General features: G+C 44.3%; 2 protein-coding genes across 3 annotated transcripts in view; one reads left to right on the top strand and one right to left on the bottom strand.

The window, feature by feature from the left end:
* LOC138491617 (E3 ubiquitin-protein ligase DDB_G0292642-like) overlaps window positions 1–8,867 on the bottom strand; it is a 150,167-nt gene extending 141,300 nt beyond the window's left edge. Inside the window, exon 1 of the mRNA XM_069618242.1 lies at window positions 8,675–8,867. Coding sequence (XP_069474343.1) covers window positions 8,675–8,753 — 79 coding nt within the window. The 5' untranslated portion in view covers window positions 8,754–8,867. The remainder of the gene's footprint in view (window positions 1–8,674) is intronic.
* Window positions 1–15,071, top strand: part of LOC138491618 (E3 ubiquitin-protein ligase DDB_G0292642-like) — a 536,293-nt gene that overhangs the window by 220,229 nt on the left and 300,993 nt on the right. The gene's annotated exons all lie outside the window — the stretch shown is intronic.

Below are 15,071 nucleotides of genomic sequence, written 5' to 3'. Positions count from 1 at the left end.
TTATTTTACTTTCTTTACCACACAATGGCTACAATAATGCTGTATATGTACGAGCCCGAGTACACCGAGCAAGAACTACTGGAAAGGCAAGCACGCGAAAACGATGGGGATTCGGACGGCAGTTGGGAGGACCAGTCAACGGATGAAGAGCCTAGACCATGTCGCATGGACGGCGTCTCCACCTGGTGCACGTGCAATCGGTGCAAGCTAATGCCAACTGAGGAGGAGAACTGCTGCTGCCGTGAAAATTCCGGGTGCTTGGCCTACATTTCGGAAGGCGAGCCAAGTCCGCAATGCATCACGGAGCTGCCAGAGTTCAGGGAAGCCTGCCTCTCACGGACCGTGTTGAGGATGATGATGGTGCTTATGCACGAACTTCGCGGCACTGTTCGTCCGCGTAATCCGAGTAACGAGTAAGTATACTCTGGTTTTGATGTCAGTGATGCCACCACTATGTCATGGTCGTCTCCCACATATAAAATTACATCTACATATCATTCGAATGCATGTAAATTGGTTCCATATTGTGCATTTTCTAGATAGAATTTTTTTCAAAGCAGAATGACATTTTTTACCTGAATCGACAGTGATAAGAAAGTTTTGTCATTTTAATACAGTTTGCATCTTTCGTTTTCACAGGTGGTACAGGCTGGTGGCCTATCGTTGCTTCACTTGGTGGCTTCACGGGAGGCTCGGACACCGCGTTCGGAGAGTAATACCTGCCTGTGCGGTACTTGCCATTAGACAACATTTCCCCAGCGACAGTGGACAATACCGCGGATTTTCCCTGGATGTGCTGCAACCGGAACTTTACAATGTGTAATGTTTATTATTTATGTTCAATTGAAATTAAGATCTAAAATAAAACCCAACATATATTTTAACAATGGTTGTTTTGATTTTTTAAATGAATCTAGTGTGTCTCCATTGAATAGTCTTCCTGTGCCTTGTCTTGTCACACCACATGTCTCCGGCCAGCATCCTCCCTCACGCTGGCCGCCCACCTTCAATCCACATAACCGTTGAACCCATATGCAGCAGACATACATATGTTATTTTGCGGGTTGGCATCAAGCCTCCCGGCCTTTCCTCCTCCCCCAAAAATACTTACCACACCACTGTGTTCAAGCGTTGGCAATAAAAGGAAGGCTGTTGGATTTTATTGATACAAAACATGGTTATAGGTAAATAATCAATATGTTTGATCATAATAAATCATCCTTTTGGGCACCGGGTACAGAGATGACCCCCTCTGGCCCGTGCCGCCTTGCCACCACAGGCCAGCCTGCTGCTGACTAACTGCCTAGGCAACCGGGGTCTCCAGGGTGAACTGCACCCATATATTCTCCTGGGAGGGTGAGGTATTTATAAACTCACCCCCCTGCCTTCCATGTACTAGATCCTGCAGCCTGCCTCTTACATGCAGTTAGATGGCCTCTCCTTGGTGAGGCCCTGCGGCAAACGAGTCTTGTCTGCACGACCACCGCCCTAATCCACACCCCCCCGCCCTATCAAAGGCAGTTCGCACCGGGGTACTTGTGCTGCCAAGTGGAGCTGTCAGGGAGCGATAAAGGCCAAGAGGTGCCAAAGACCATGTACACTTCAAAGTGGTCTATAGAGCATGGGTTGTTGTTCCCATGTCTACCTCCAGACCCCGTGTCTCCTGCCAAGCATCCCCCCTCACGCTGGACGGCCCCCTGCAATCCACATAAGTGTGTCTCCATTCACGAGTCTTCCTGTGTCTTGTCTGCACGACAACCGCCCCAATCCACCCCCCGCCCTATCAAAGGCAGTTCGCACAGGGGTACTTGTGCTGCCAAGTGGAGCTGTCAGGGAGCGATAAAGGCCAAGAGGTGCCAAAGACCATGTACACTTCAAAGTGGTCTATAGAGCATGGGTTGTTGTTCCCATGTCTACCTCCAGACCCCGTGTCTCCTGCCAAGCATCCCCCCTCACGCTGGGCGGCCCCCTGCAAACCGCATAATACCACGACATATACACGTCATTCATTCACAAACACACCCCTGTTTCGAATTATTTATAACCCACTTCATATTTCTAATGTGAACTTCTTTGCGCTTTGCTAGTCAACCCGTGAAGGTGCTGGTTATCTGCTCTTCGTCTCTGTGAACTTCCGTGACCACTTCGAGGAAACTCGTCAGTTTGCAACCTGTGAACTGCTCCCTGTTCTACGACAAGAAACTACTCTGATCCCTGCGTCTAACTGTTTGTTCGTCAAGGTAAGGCCATGTACCATAATCATTTTGCGTCCAATTTCTTTTCGTTCAAGACAGTACATGCAAGTAACTAGTCACATGTTCTGAGTTTAGTCAAATTATTTTTCTATTTTTTTAAAGTTATTCAAATACTTATCCGCATGTGAATAACGTGTATAGTTCCAAGAACCAAAACGAACCTTGCATTGAACCTTTTATGTGTCATTTAATTTTTTAACACATTGGTATTCATAGAGAATTGTTGATCTTTACTTTTCAGAACTTTCCACAATGCCTGCCTGTTCCATTGGCGGTTGCCCTTCGAAGACCCATAATAAATCTGAAGGTACTATAATGCATGTTTTCCCTAAGACAATAGATCAGATAAGAGAATGGGTCCAATATTGCGGATATCCACCGTCTGAGCTTGAAAGTAGAGTCCTAGAAGTCTTTGCGGACAAGAGGGGTGATCGATACCGCATCTGCAGCAGGCACTTTAGCTCAGACATGTACTCCACATCATTGCTAATAAAGAAGAACACACCGCGAGCGAGGCGAAAATTGCTCTCAACCGCTATTCCCACTCTATTCGTCCACATCCCTCCACTGGTGAGTCAAGTTTACGTATTTATCTCTCGGCCTTGCGGTAGTGTTTAGCATTAGCTAACAATAATTTCCCCATTTATGTATCCACTCAATATGAAGGCGGAAGATTCTCCATCCGTGTCGTTATTGCAGTCATCAGCCACTTCAAGCGCCTATCGGGTAATCTTACTTGGCTATTCTGCCACTGACTTGTTTTAGGCATGTAAATCAATAGTTTTAATTTATCGTGTAATTATTTTATCTAATGGTACACCCTTGTACTCGTCCTCTAGTCTTTGTTTTCAGTTATAATTATTGTTATCCAAAATAATGCAAGTACTGTCTTTCAGGGAGATGCTGAGGAGTCCAACGTATTGACGACAACCGTTGATGTCACTCAGATGCTCGAGGTACGTTTCCGGACAGTTCCATCGATGGAGATCATCAGATCTTGCATTCTTGTAGCGTGATTGTTACACACAATGTTCTTTCGTTTTTAGCCATTGATATGTCCTTCTGTCGTCGCACTCCTATGTGTCTTCTTTTTTCAATATTGTGTTCATTACTAATGAAAGTCCTATGTTTCAGGGAGTCGATGGAGCATTAGTCCAAGAAGAAGGGGGAGCATGCAGTTACGGGTCGGCGCAACAGCTTGCAGAAGTGTGCACCGCAGTTACATCGTCCCTTGATGTTCTTATGCATTTCGAGGTATGGATACTGACAGTTCGATCAAGCGAAATCATATGACGTGATTACATCCGCTATACTTCCTTCTTTATTAACGCAAGTACTATGTTTCAGGGAGATGACGGAGCTTCTTCTACAAGAACATCACCCCTAGTAGTTGATGCAGATCTCTGGGTGGTGACACTTCCAACGATCGAGCAAATCGAATCATATTTACATATCCATTATTTATTTTAGACAACTGATCATTTGTGCAGGTCTATTTAGATGAGCCGTTGACGCCTGCACAAAGTTTATGTTCTTTTTAACAAAATAGAAAACCATACTAATGCAATTACTGTGTTTCAGGGAGTTACTGAAGCATCATCTTCAATAATATCATCAATGGAAGTCTATGAGGAGCCCGAGGTATGGATCTTGACAGTTCCATCTAACTAGATCAACAATGCGTGAATAATTGTCGTTTGAATGTTCTACACAAAGCGTTAATTCGTGTTTTGCTATTGAGATGTACGTGGGTATTGGTCCCCAAGTACATTTTGTGTTTTCGATATTATTATACATACTAATGAAAGTTCTATGTTTCAGGGAGTCGATGGAGCGTCAGTGCGTGATGGATGTGCTTATGAAAATATAGTCGTTGCAGCGCAAGAGGAAGTGGAGACATGCACACACGAGTCGGAGCAACAGCGTCCAGATGTTGAAGTTCGAGGCAAGAAAGTTTCAAAGAAAAGAAAGCAAAAGAAGGTTAGTGTCCTGGTCACTATATTATGTTGTTTTTCACTGTTAATAGTTCAATACTGTAAGTTGTGTTTAAACTGAACATCCCTTTTCCAATCTGTCCTCTAGTTGCGAGTGGGTGTACGAACTAGATCTACACAGACAGTGAAGCGAACGAGAGATGTTGCTTGTCAAACCTTTTGGCAGGGACTTGAGACTGGAGATGCATCGTGCCAATGGGAAGAATATGAAGTGATTGACAACGGAGCTATACCACATCCAGCCATTGATAGTGAATGTCCTCCCGGTAGTTCGGATGCAGTCGGAGATCAATTCACAGAATCCACACCCGCAAAAACTAAGACCGCGAGAAAGTTGAAGAAATTGTTTTATTCACCCATCGCTGGAGAAGGAACAGATGTTGCAATGGAAGAGAATGAAGTGGACGACAATGAAACACCATCAATATCACTGAACATAGCGGAAGACGATATCAGAGATTCTACCTTTCATGTGAGTGACATGTCCTCAACGTTACAGGCCGAACCAGCTGGGATGCAGAGTGACCGTATAAGGAAAGAGGCCAAATTCATTGTATTCGATAGTTGTTTGATTGATATTATTATTCGGATGAAATGTGGGCATTCGGTTGGTGGGGAAGTATGTGGGGAGCCATTGATTAATGTGAATCGTGCAATTCGAGGCACTAACCTTAAAATACATGCCACCTGTACAAAATATCATCCTTTCTCATGGTCTGCACAACCCATGCTGGGGCAACTGCCAGCAGGCAATCTACTTTGTGCAGCGGCTGCACTTTTTAGTGGTTCAAGTTTTAAAAAGTTAGTCTTTCTTTCAGTTTGTGGGAATCCATTTCATTGCGAAAACTCAGTTCTACAAATACCAAACCGATTATCTATTTCCAGCCATTAGCGAAGCTTGGAGAATGGAAAAAATGTCTATTGATAGTACATTCGCGGGCAAACGGTTCAGGCTAGCCGGTGATGGACAGTGCGACAGCCCAGGATTTTCAGCCAAGTACTGCACCTACCACTTTCAGGACATGGAAAGTAAGAAAATTGTGAGTTCGGTGGTCGTGCAGGTGTCACAAAGTACATCCTCAGTGGCCATGGAGAAAGTTGGCTTTGTAGCATCATTGCAAGAACTACAATCGCGGGGAATGGTGATCGACCTGATAGCCACAGACAGACACGTTTCAATTGCCAAGACAATGAGAGAAGAGTACAAAAATATAAATCACCAATTTGACGTTTGGCATCTTGCAAAAACAATCAATAAAAAAATGTCGGCTGCAGGTAAAAAAAAGATATGCAAGGTATTTCACAGTGGTCCAAGTCAATCAGCAACCATCTTTGGTGGAGCTCAAAAACATGTGGAGGGTCGTTGGAAATTCTACTGGAAAAATGGCGGTCAGTAATGCTACACTGTAGCAACGTTCACCGCTGGACCACAAACCAACATTTCCACAATTGTGAACATGGCCATTTGTCCACAGAGGAGGCACGGAAGAAGAAGTGGTGGATTTCTTCATCACCCACTCACAAAGCCATTGAAAAGATTGTATTTGATAAAACTATAACAAGAGATTTGAGGGGACTCACGGAATTCTGCCACACAGGAGATTTGGAGGTGTTCCACAATATGTGCCTAAAGTACAGGCCAAAACGATTGCATTTTGGCATGGAGGGCATGATAAATCGGACTCTTCTAGCGGTCTTGGCACATAACCATAATGTTGGCCGTCAACAAAGTAGGTCGACCGGAACTTTAGGGACGCTTCGCTACAATAAGGCCTTCACTAAAAGAAGTAAACAATGGGTTATCAAACCAGTGTTTGAGGATATGCAATATGACTTTATTGAGAGACTTATTGTTGATGTCCTAGATAGGCACATACATGGAGTTGTGAACGAACCTGTGCAGGGGACAACTGCATTGCCACCCAACATTGCCTCTGTTCCATGTCCACCTAAAGAAGAGCTCATTGAGAAATACACATCTCGGTTTAAATGATTGTAATTTGATTGTCTGTTCTCTCGAGTCTCCTCATGTCGCAGGCCCATTGAATATGTGTAGCTATGTATTGTGTAAATAAAAGTGATTGCTCTGTGAGTCCTGTGAGATGGCCTTACACTGAATGTAGCTAACTAGGAATGTGTGCTCATTCAAAGTGAAGGTCAGCTGCTTTGATTTTTTCTCGGGTGCCGGAATGGCCCACGACTCAGTATAAGGTTCTATTGTTATTTGACCTTGACAGGCCGGGACCATCCCGAAAGACTTCTTTTTGGGGGTGTGTGGCAATAACGTAAGAAATGATAATGAATATAATTTCAGAAACGAAAGCCATTTAATGTTCATTCATTAGAAGAAATAACGTCGGCATAGGAGTGGTATTTCGGGGCTGCCCTACGCACAGACACAATGGAAAATGCAAATATAATGTAAGTAACTCTTTAGATGAGTTTATACCGCAATTTAATTACTATACAGTAGCTTTAAAGACGGGTTAAGTTGTACTTGTTCGTTCTATGTGGCATATTGTTTTGTACCGCGCACTATCTTGAGGAGAACCATCTCCTTTTACGGAAGCACCTCAAAACCTTCCTCTTTGCTTCTGCTTTCTCTCTCCCTCTCCCCTGCTACAACTGGTCCACTGTCTGCGACCTCGGTCCTGGGCCCTTCCACTCTCCACCTGCACTGCCTCCCTGTCAACCCCTGCACTGGGGGACTGTCTCAGTATCCTACAGCCCCCCCTTGACGTATAATACCCAGTTGCACTGTCCTAGCTATGAAATAATTTCCCGACCTAATATATAAAATGAATAATTTTAATAAAGATCTGATGGTGAGACTAATTTCATTTTTTATGTTTTTAAAACAGGTACATCCTTCATTATTGTATGTGTCACGAGTACCAGACACCGGCGGATGGCTTTTTCAACCGCCAGTTGCTTCTCCGCGTGAACAACGTTACCACCCTGACCATTTTATGGGACGATTGCCAAGTACAAGTATGCCCTTACGCGGTACTAACGGCTAGATGCAACATACAGACCGTTGTGGTGGATAGTGCCTCGTTGTTGGAACAGCCATGCGATTATCAGTGCGACCGAAGAGCTTATTTTATCATAAACCAACACCCTGTGTACTGCACACGAACATCGCTTGCCTCAAGACGAACTATTTTGGATCGAGAGCAAAGAAAAATGCAAATCGCTGAATATTCTCTAAACATTTGATGTTCAATAAATGTACTTTGCCAAATGTACAATCTTGCCGTTTGCTTTTAAACCACAGTTTCATATTCCGAATTGTGGCTCTGTATTGTGAGATGATCTAAGACCCTGTGTACAGCAAAGGAACATCGCGTGCCTCAAAACAAACTTTTTGGAACGTGAGCAAATAACAATGAAAATCGCTGAATATTCTCAAAACATTTGATGTCAAATAAATGTACTTTAACAAATTTACAATCTTGCGGTTTAATTTAAAAGTACAGTTTCATATTCCCAATTGTGGCGCGCTGTGTTGTGTGAGCTCATCTGTGTTGATTTCCGGGTTCTGTGTGGAGTCGCGTAGAAGACGCCTGGGCGCGTTTGCCTACGCAGCTCAGTCACGTCACGGATAGAGGCGGGGAATATGAATGTTTTGATCAAGTCTGTTTCAGGGGCGGGGGATTTGATTTAGTGCCGCAAAAGCAGGTGAGCCAGGGCGATGGGGGGAAATGATAGGATTATCAGAAAATGGCGGCTGATTTCGAGTGCGTTAATGGACGAAAAGTCGGGTAAGGTCCATAGGAAAGTTTTCTACGATCTACCGAGTTATGCTTAAAAACACATGGCCGAACCGTAGGGACAATAAAAAAAAAAGTCCCGGAACTATCCTTTAATTTGAAAAAAGAAGAGACAGATTTACCGTGACACTTTTTTTGGGGCATGGCATGTGACACCTGCTAGTGGCACGTGGCACTTGTAGTGGTGACATGCAGTGGCACGTGTCACTGGCATATGACACATGCCATATTCGGCTCCAACCCCTACTGTGAATTCGTGAAAACCAGCCCAAACATTTTGAACGCCACCTGCCTTGACGTAGAATTGTCCTGCGATGTAAGCTCGATGTTGTCCTCTGTGACACAACATAAAACCCCACTAACAACAACCAAACACACAGCAACAGTGGCATGTGTATCTTTTCGTGAAAGCCCCGCCATTTAGCCACACTGTGTACGGGTTATGCGACTCCTCCTCCGTTGAACGCCCAATTAACAAAGCAAGGGAAACAAGAAAGTCGAATTCCGTGACGGAACGGCATTTTTATATAAAGGCACAAAATGTGCAGCTAAGTAGAAAAATATCCTTCCATTGCATTGCGGAATGGCACTTTTCTTGTTTTACATGGGACATGGCGCTTAAAATTATGCCCAGAATTATTCTGGCCCTTACCTGTGATATCGTCTTTTTTACGAACAAATTTCAGAGTAGTATCTGCCGGGTCAAAGCGTTTTTCGTGTTCTGTACTCATCTTTAGACCGTTTAAAAGTTTCGCATATTCACAGAGCCAGCGCTGCAGTACTTTGTGTTGGGCTCGCGCTCTGCTTTCGCAGGACTGACGATTTACGTTGCTTTCACTTTCTTTTCAACTGCCTCCTTCCCCAGGCCCATGCTTCCTGTTTATAAGCACGGAAGAATCCGGGCAAATCCGCTTGCACAATGCACACTCAAGGCCCTTGTCAATAAGGCCAAAACAAACTCAGTAATTGCTAGGTTGAGTAGCAGGTACTGAGAGAGCAACTCTCCACACTCAAAAAACCTTGGCAAAGCCAACATTGGATTTTCGGTAGACATACGTCTTTAAGAGAGGCATTTTCCAGACACTGTCATCGTGGGGCTACCTTGCAATAAGATGGCAATATTTAAAGCACCTGGGCATATTATAGGGGCCCCTGGCAAACCCCTATCTAATGCCTAGGCAAAAGCCTAATCGATTGACTTGTCTAATTCATGTGTTAAGAGAAATTCAGTGCAAGGAGTATATGCAGGAACACACATATTATAAAGAAAGTGGCTTACAGCACACTGGATTAAGACATGTTTTCACACCAGGAGTTTATATCTGCAATGAATCCATTACCTTTCAGAAGACTACTTAAAAATAACAATTAGATTCAATTAAAAGAAGAGCTAGCTGAGAGACACCACAGAGGCTGGTGGGTGGGTAGGGGCAGGCAGTTGGTGGGAATTGCTATAGGGACTAGCATGGCCATGGGGGTCAATGTGTGGGTACACAGCTAAACACCTAGAGTGTGACCCTCCTTGCAACCCATCTCTCCTATCTTCACTCCATATCCCCACGCCAATACAGACAGGGCTTACAGTTTCCACAAACAGCCAAAACTAAAAAAGGACAGAATAGTGGCTGCGTTTACGGTGTATACACTGAAGGCATCAGAATGCATGCATTGGTCCTCGAGTTTGGACCTATTGTCAGCCTATTAACATTTGAATGGCGTCTAGATTAGAGATTTGCTGCTCGGCCTTGTAATGCCCATCTAAGCAACTGGGGAAACTTCATCAGTCTGCAGTTGAAATACATTCTTTACAAACAAAGCAAAAAGTGGATTTTCATCACTTTCAGAAATTAAAATTATAGGGATAATGATCATAGTCCGCTGGAGATCACCTTAATTCACCAGTGAACGTGGACAGGTCCGGTGAGGCATCGTTTGTGAGAGATCGCCTTGATTCACCAGTGAAAGTGGACAGGTCCGGTGAGGCATTGTTTGTGAGAGATCGCCTTGAGGTCCGGTGAGGCATCGTTTGTGAGAGATCGCCTTGATTCACCAGTGAAAGTGGACAGGTCCGGTGAGGCATCGTTTGTGAGAGATCGCCTTGATTCACCAGTGAAAGTGGACAGGTCTGGTGAGGCATCGTTTGTGAGAGATCGCCTTGATTCACCACTGAAAGTGGACAGGTCCGGTGAGGCATCGTTTGTGAGAGATCGCCTTGATTCACCAGTGAAAGTGTAAAGGTCCGGTGAGGCATCGTTTGTGAGAGATCACCTTGATTCACCAGTGAAAGTGGACAGGTCCGGTGAGGCATCGTTTGTGAGAGATCACCTTGATTCACCAGTGAAAGTGGACAGGTCCGGTGGAAAGGGGAGATCACCTTGATTCACCAGTGAAAGTGGACAGGTCCGGTGAGGCATCGTTTGTGAGAGATCACCTTGATTCACCAGGGAAAGTGGACAGGACCGGTGAGGCATCGTTTGTGAGAGATCGCCTTGATTCACCAGGGAAAGTGGACAGGTCCGGTGAGGCATCGTTTGTGAGAGATCGCCTTGATTCACCAGTGAAAGTGGACAGGTCCGGTGAGGCATCGTTTGTGAGAGATCGCCTTGATTCACCAGTGAAAGTGTAAAGGTCTGGTGAGGCATCGTTTGTGAGAGATCACCTTGATTCACCAGTGAAAGTGGACAGGTCCAGTGAGGCATCGTTTGTGAGAGATCACCTTGATCAAGGGGAGATCACCTTGATTCACCAGTGAAAGTTGAAAGGTCCGGTGAGGCATCATTTGTGAGATATTTTTCTGTACATTTTTTTTTCAATATTTACTTTTTATTGAGTTCTAATCTTTTTTTAACAGAAACAGAAAATAAACAATGCTACAGCAAAAAGAAAATTCCCCATCCCCCCACCCCCTCTATCCAAATTCCCCCCCTGGGTCCTTAAGTGGCAATACTTTCACATGTAAGCAATCAACATATATCAAGAATACACAAACGTTGGGGGCAATATTGCAGATTAAAGTCTGATTGTAAGAACTGCAGTACCTCTGCCCAGTCTATGAAAAATGTGGTCTGTCACCCTGGCTTGCATACTAGTCCATTCCTGTGCTACATAATTCCAAATCCTGTCAAACCATTCAGTCACAGTTAGCGGATTCTTGGATTTCCATTTTTGAGCAGCTGCAGCACCAGATATGTTGTACATTTTGGTTTTGAGTTTCCTCGCATAGCGGAGTCAAAAATCAACAACTTAGAGTTTAGAGAATTTGGTTTTGACTTACCAAACACTTGTTGCATATGGGTATCTATCTCTGCCCAATATCCTGCTAACACCGGACAGTGCCGCCATACATGACCCCAATCGCCTATTGCACCACGCAGTCTCCAACTCAGCTCAGACAAAGAGGATTTGATTGTGTACAAACGGGCAGGCGTATAATGCCACCGTGTGAGTAATTTTTGCCAAAATTCCTTCAACTGTATGGAAGGAGTATATTTAGGTTTGTCCCTCCACAACCCTTCCCATTCATTGGGCCTCATTATAAGGTTACCGGTCCAGGAACTACGGTACCGGTAAGCATGCCGGTACAATGGTTCCCGGACCGGCAAACTACGCCTACTGCTCGCGGGTGCCATTGCGGCCGCCAGGTCTGACCTGGCGGCCGTACTGGCACCCGCGAGCAGAGCATGTCAGAGGCAACGGGTGCCGGTGCATCCGGCTTCCCCACTTCCCATTGAGCCCTGTGGGGCTCAAATGGCAATGGGGAAGAATATTTTCCGGCACCCAGGAATGGGCAATTACTGGGTCCGGCAATGCCGTAATGACCCAGTAATTGTCTATTCCTGGGTGCCGGAAAAAAATAATACCAGCAGCTGTGCCGCCAGCCTCGTAATAAGGCCAATTGTCCTTGAGCCCCCAAAGTTAACTGCCATCTGGATTTATGATTTATGGGTATGTTAGGAGATGACCCATTCAAAATTGTATACAAATTCGATATAAAAGCCCTATTACCTGGATCAGTAGTAACACACTTTTCTCGAATTGAGTCAGTTCCCTTATTGCTGCCGGCCTAAGTGGGGGGCCAGTATCCAAGGACGCACCTGATAATATTGATAAAACTCTCTATCACCCAATCCAAAATCAAGCTTACGTTGATCAAATGTCTTGAGAGCCCTACTGATAAATAAATCCTGGTTATTGCATCCCGTCTGCTTCCATTTTAAAACTGCCCGATGATCACAGCCCGGAGAAAACTCGGTACTTGAGAATATCGGAGTGAGAGGAGAGGAAAATGTCATCAAATTATGCCTTTTAGCCGCCCCATCTCAAACGTCTTCAAAGAGATGTATAATTTTACTTTTATGAATATTAGGGAGCGGTTTATTTTGACATGCCACAGTACTTCCCCTAGCTTTGACCCCCCCATGCCCGATCCATCTGCAGCCAGCATTTATCTTCGTCCGTACCCCACCAATCCTTAACAATTCTAAGTTGAGCTACTTGGTAAAATGTATAAAAGTCGGGGAGCTCAAAGCCTCCTCTTGCAGTGGGAGTTGTTAAAACATCCTAAGCCACTCTCGGAGGCTTATTATTCCAGACATATTCAGATATCCTCCTACATAATGTGTTCAAAAATACCGTTGGGATTCGAATCGGGAGCACCTGAAAAAATTATAAGATTTTAGGAAGAATTGTCATCTTTATGATGTTCATCCGTCCCAGCCAAGTAATCATCAAGGGGCCCAGTTTCCAAATTAATTCATAATTGTTTTCAACAAAGGGGGAAAATTAGCCTGATATAGGTCTTCCAAATTAGGTGTAATATTAACTCCCAAAAGCTTAATGCTTCCCGGAGACCATCCTAATTTGGTTTGTGTATGTAAGGCAGAAACTGTAGAAGGGGACAAAGATAGGTTTAAAGTTTCTGATTTATCCATATTAACTTTCAGACCCGCCACCGAACCATACTGCTCCAATTCCCTCTCTATTCTCTCTTAGGATATCTAAGGATATCTCTGGTTCTGAGACTGCGATTAACATATCTTTAGCGTACGCCATGATTTTGTGTTGTATCCCCCAAAAATATATTCCTAGTATGTCCTGTGTTTGTCGGATTTTTGCAAGAAAGGGTTCAAGAGCAATGACATACAACAAAGGTGACATATGACAGCCATGTTTTGTACCTCAATGCAAGGGAATGGGGGAACAAAGTTGTCCATTTATTAACAGCCGGGCCACTGTGGAATTATAATTAACCTTAATTCTTGCTATAAATTGCAAACGAAATCCCATTTTAGCCAAAACCTGAACAACCACTATACCCGGTCAAAAGCCTTTTTGGCATCCAATGATAAGAGAAGTGCTGGGATCTGCCTAAGTGCCACTTTTTCCAATACATAGCACCCCCGGAGTACATTGTCATGAGTCTGTCAATGTTTTATAAACCCTGACTAATCCGGGCAAATAACAGTAGAAAGCACCGCCTCAATCTTATTTGCTAGGACTTCTGAATAAATCTTAGCATCAAGGTTAATTAAAGCGACAGGTCGGTAAGACCCTCAGAGCCCGGGGTCCTTACAAGGTTTCGGGAAAATAAAAATCTATGCTTCCTCCAAAGAGGCAGAGATACTCCCAGAGCTCAAGAACGAGTTGTAAAGAAGTGTTAACCTTGGGACCAGAACATCACTAAACGTCTTGAAGAAGGGGGCAGAGAACCCATCCGGTCCTGGGGACTTATTAAGAGGAAGTGACTTGATGACTATCATTACCTCTTCAGTGGAAATGTCCTTCTCCAGAACCTCCCATTCCAACTGCAAGATCTGAGGGAGCTGTACTGTCTGGAGATTTTGAATTTGTGATCTTTCATCTGGGTCCTCCGTATGGTAGAGATGAGAATAGAATGAATGGAATTGTGATATCATTTGTGGCGATTCTGTGACTATGCTCCCATCCGGCAATGTAATCGATAGGATAGTCTGTGCAGCGCTCTTCTGGCGTAATTGTCACGCCAACAGTCTATCCGCCTTGTTATCTTGGACGTAGTACGACTGGCATAAATACAGCAGAGATTTCTCCACTTTTTTAGTTAGAAGTAGATTTAATTTGGCTCTAGCAGTTCTATAAGCTTTTAATATCACCAGACCTTTACGGTTTTCCATCTCCCTCATCACTTGTTGCAGTTCTGCCTCCAGTGTTTCCACCAACGCAAACCTCTGTTGCCTTTTAATTGCCGCCTCAACAATAAGAGAGCCCTGTATAAAAGCCTTAAATGCATCCCATATCACATTAGCCGAGATTTGAGACGCTGTATTTATATAAAAAATTTCCACTGTCTTAGCCTCAATATTCCCCCTCACCAGAGGACCCTGAACCACCTCTGATGGAAATCTCCAGGTCCATACCCGTTAAGTTACCCCTTCTATCTGTATCTGTATTGTCAATGGAGCATGACCAGAGAGCGCAATTGGATGGCACGTCATGGACGTAACTGCGCTCAGGAGAGTACTGGAAAGCCACACATAATCAATGCGGGAAAACGAATGATGAACATGCGAATAATATGTCTATCCTTTCAATTCCCCCTTTAGAGCCGGCCACACATTAACCAAGGCAAGGTGCACAAACTTTCGTTTCAACAAATTTGAAGGTACATATTGTGCCGTTGAGGTGACCTTGCTCCGGGTCTCAAACTATATTAAGTTCCCCTAATAATATGATGTCACCCTCACAAAGCTTTTCCACCTGAATAAGTAATGATTTCAGAAAGCCCTCCTGGCCCGTATTTGGAGCGTATATTGACGACACCATTACCTTTTTACAGCCTACTTCCAAAATGGCAAACACAAACCGTCCCTCTTTGTGAACGTGCATTTTCAAAACTTTTATTTGGGGGCCTGATTTCAAAGCCAACAGCACACCTGCTTCTTAGCCTTTGGATTTGCCTGTATGAGTAGTGGGTACCAACGGAGACGCAGTTTATGTTTATCCGACAAACATATGTGCGTCTCTTGGAGTGCCACCCAATCCGTGATGCTCCAAAAGAGCATCCAGCTTCC

Source organism: Ambystoma mexicanum, chromosome 10 (assembly GCF_040938575.1).
Source record: "Ambystoma mexicanum isolate Mex_15411 chromosome 10, UKY_AmexF1_1, whole genome shotgun sequence".
NCBI lineage: Eukaryota > Metazoa > Chordata > Amphibia > Caudata > Ambystomatidae > Ambystoma > Ambystoma mexicanum.
This window is presented reverse-complemented; position numbering and strand designations above follow the sequence as displayed.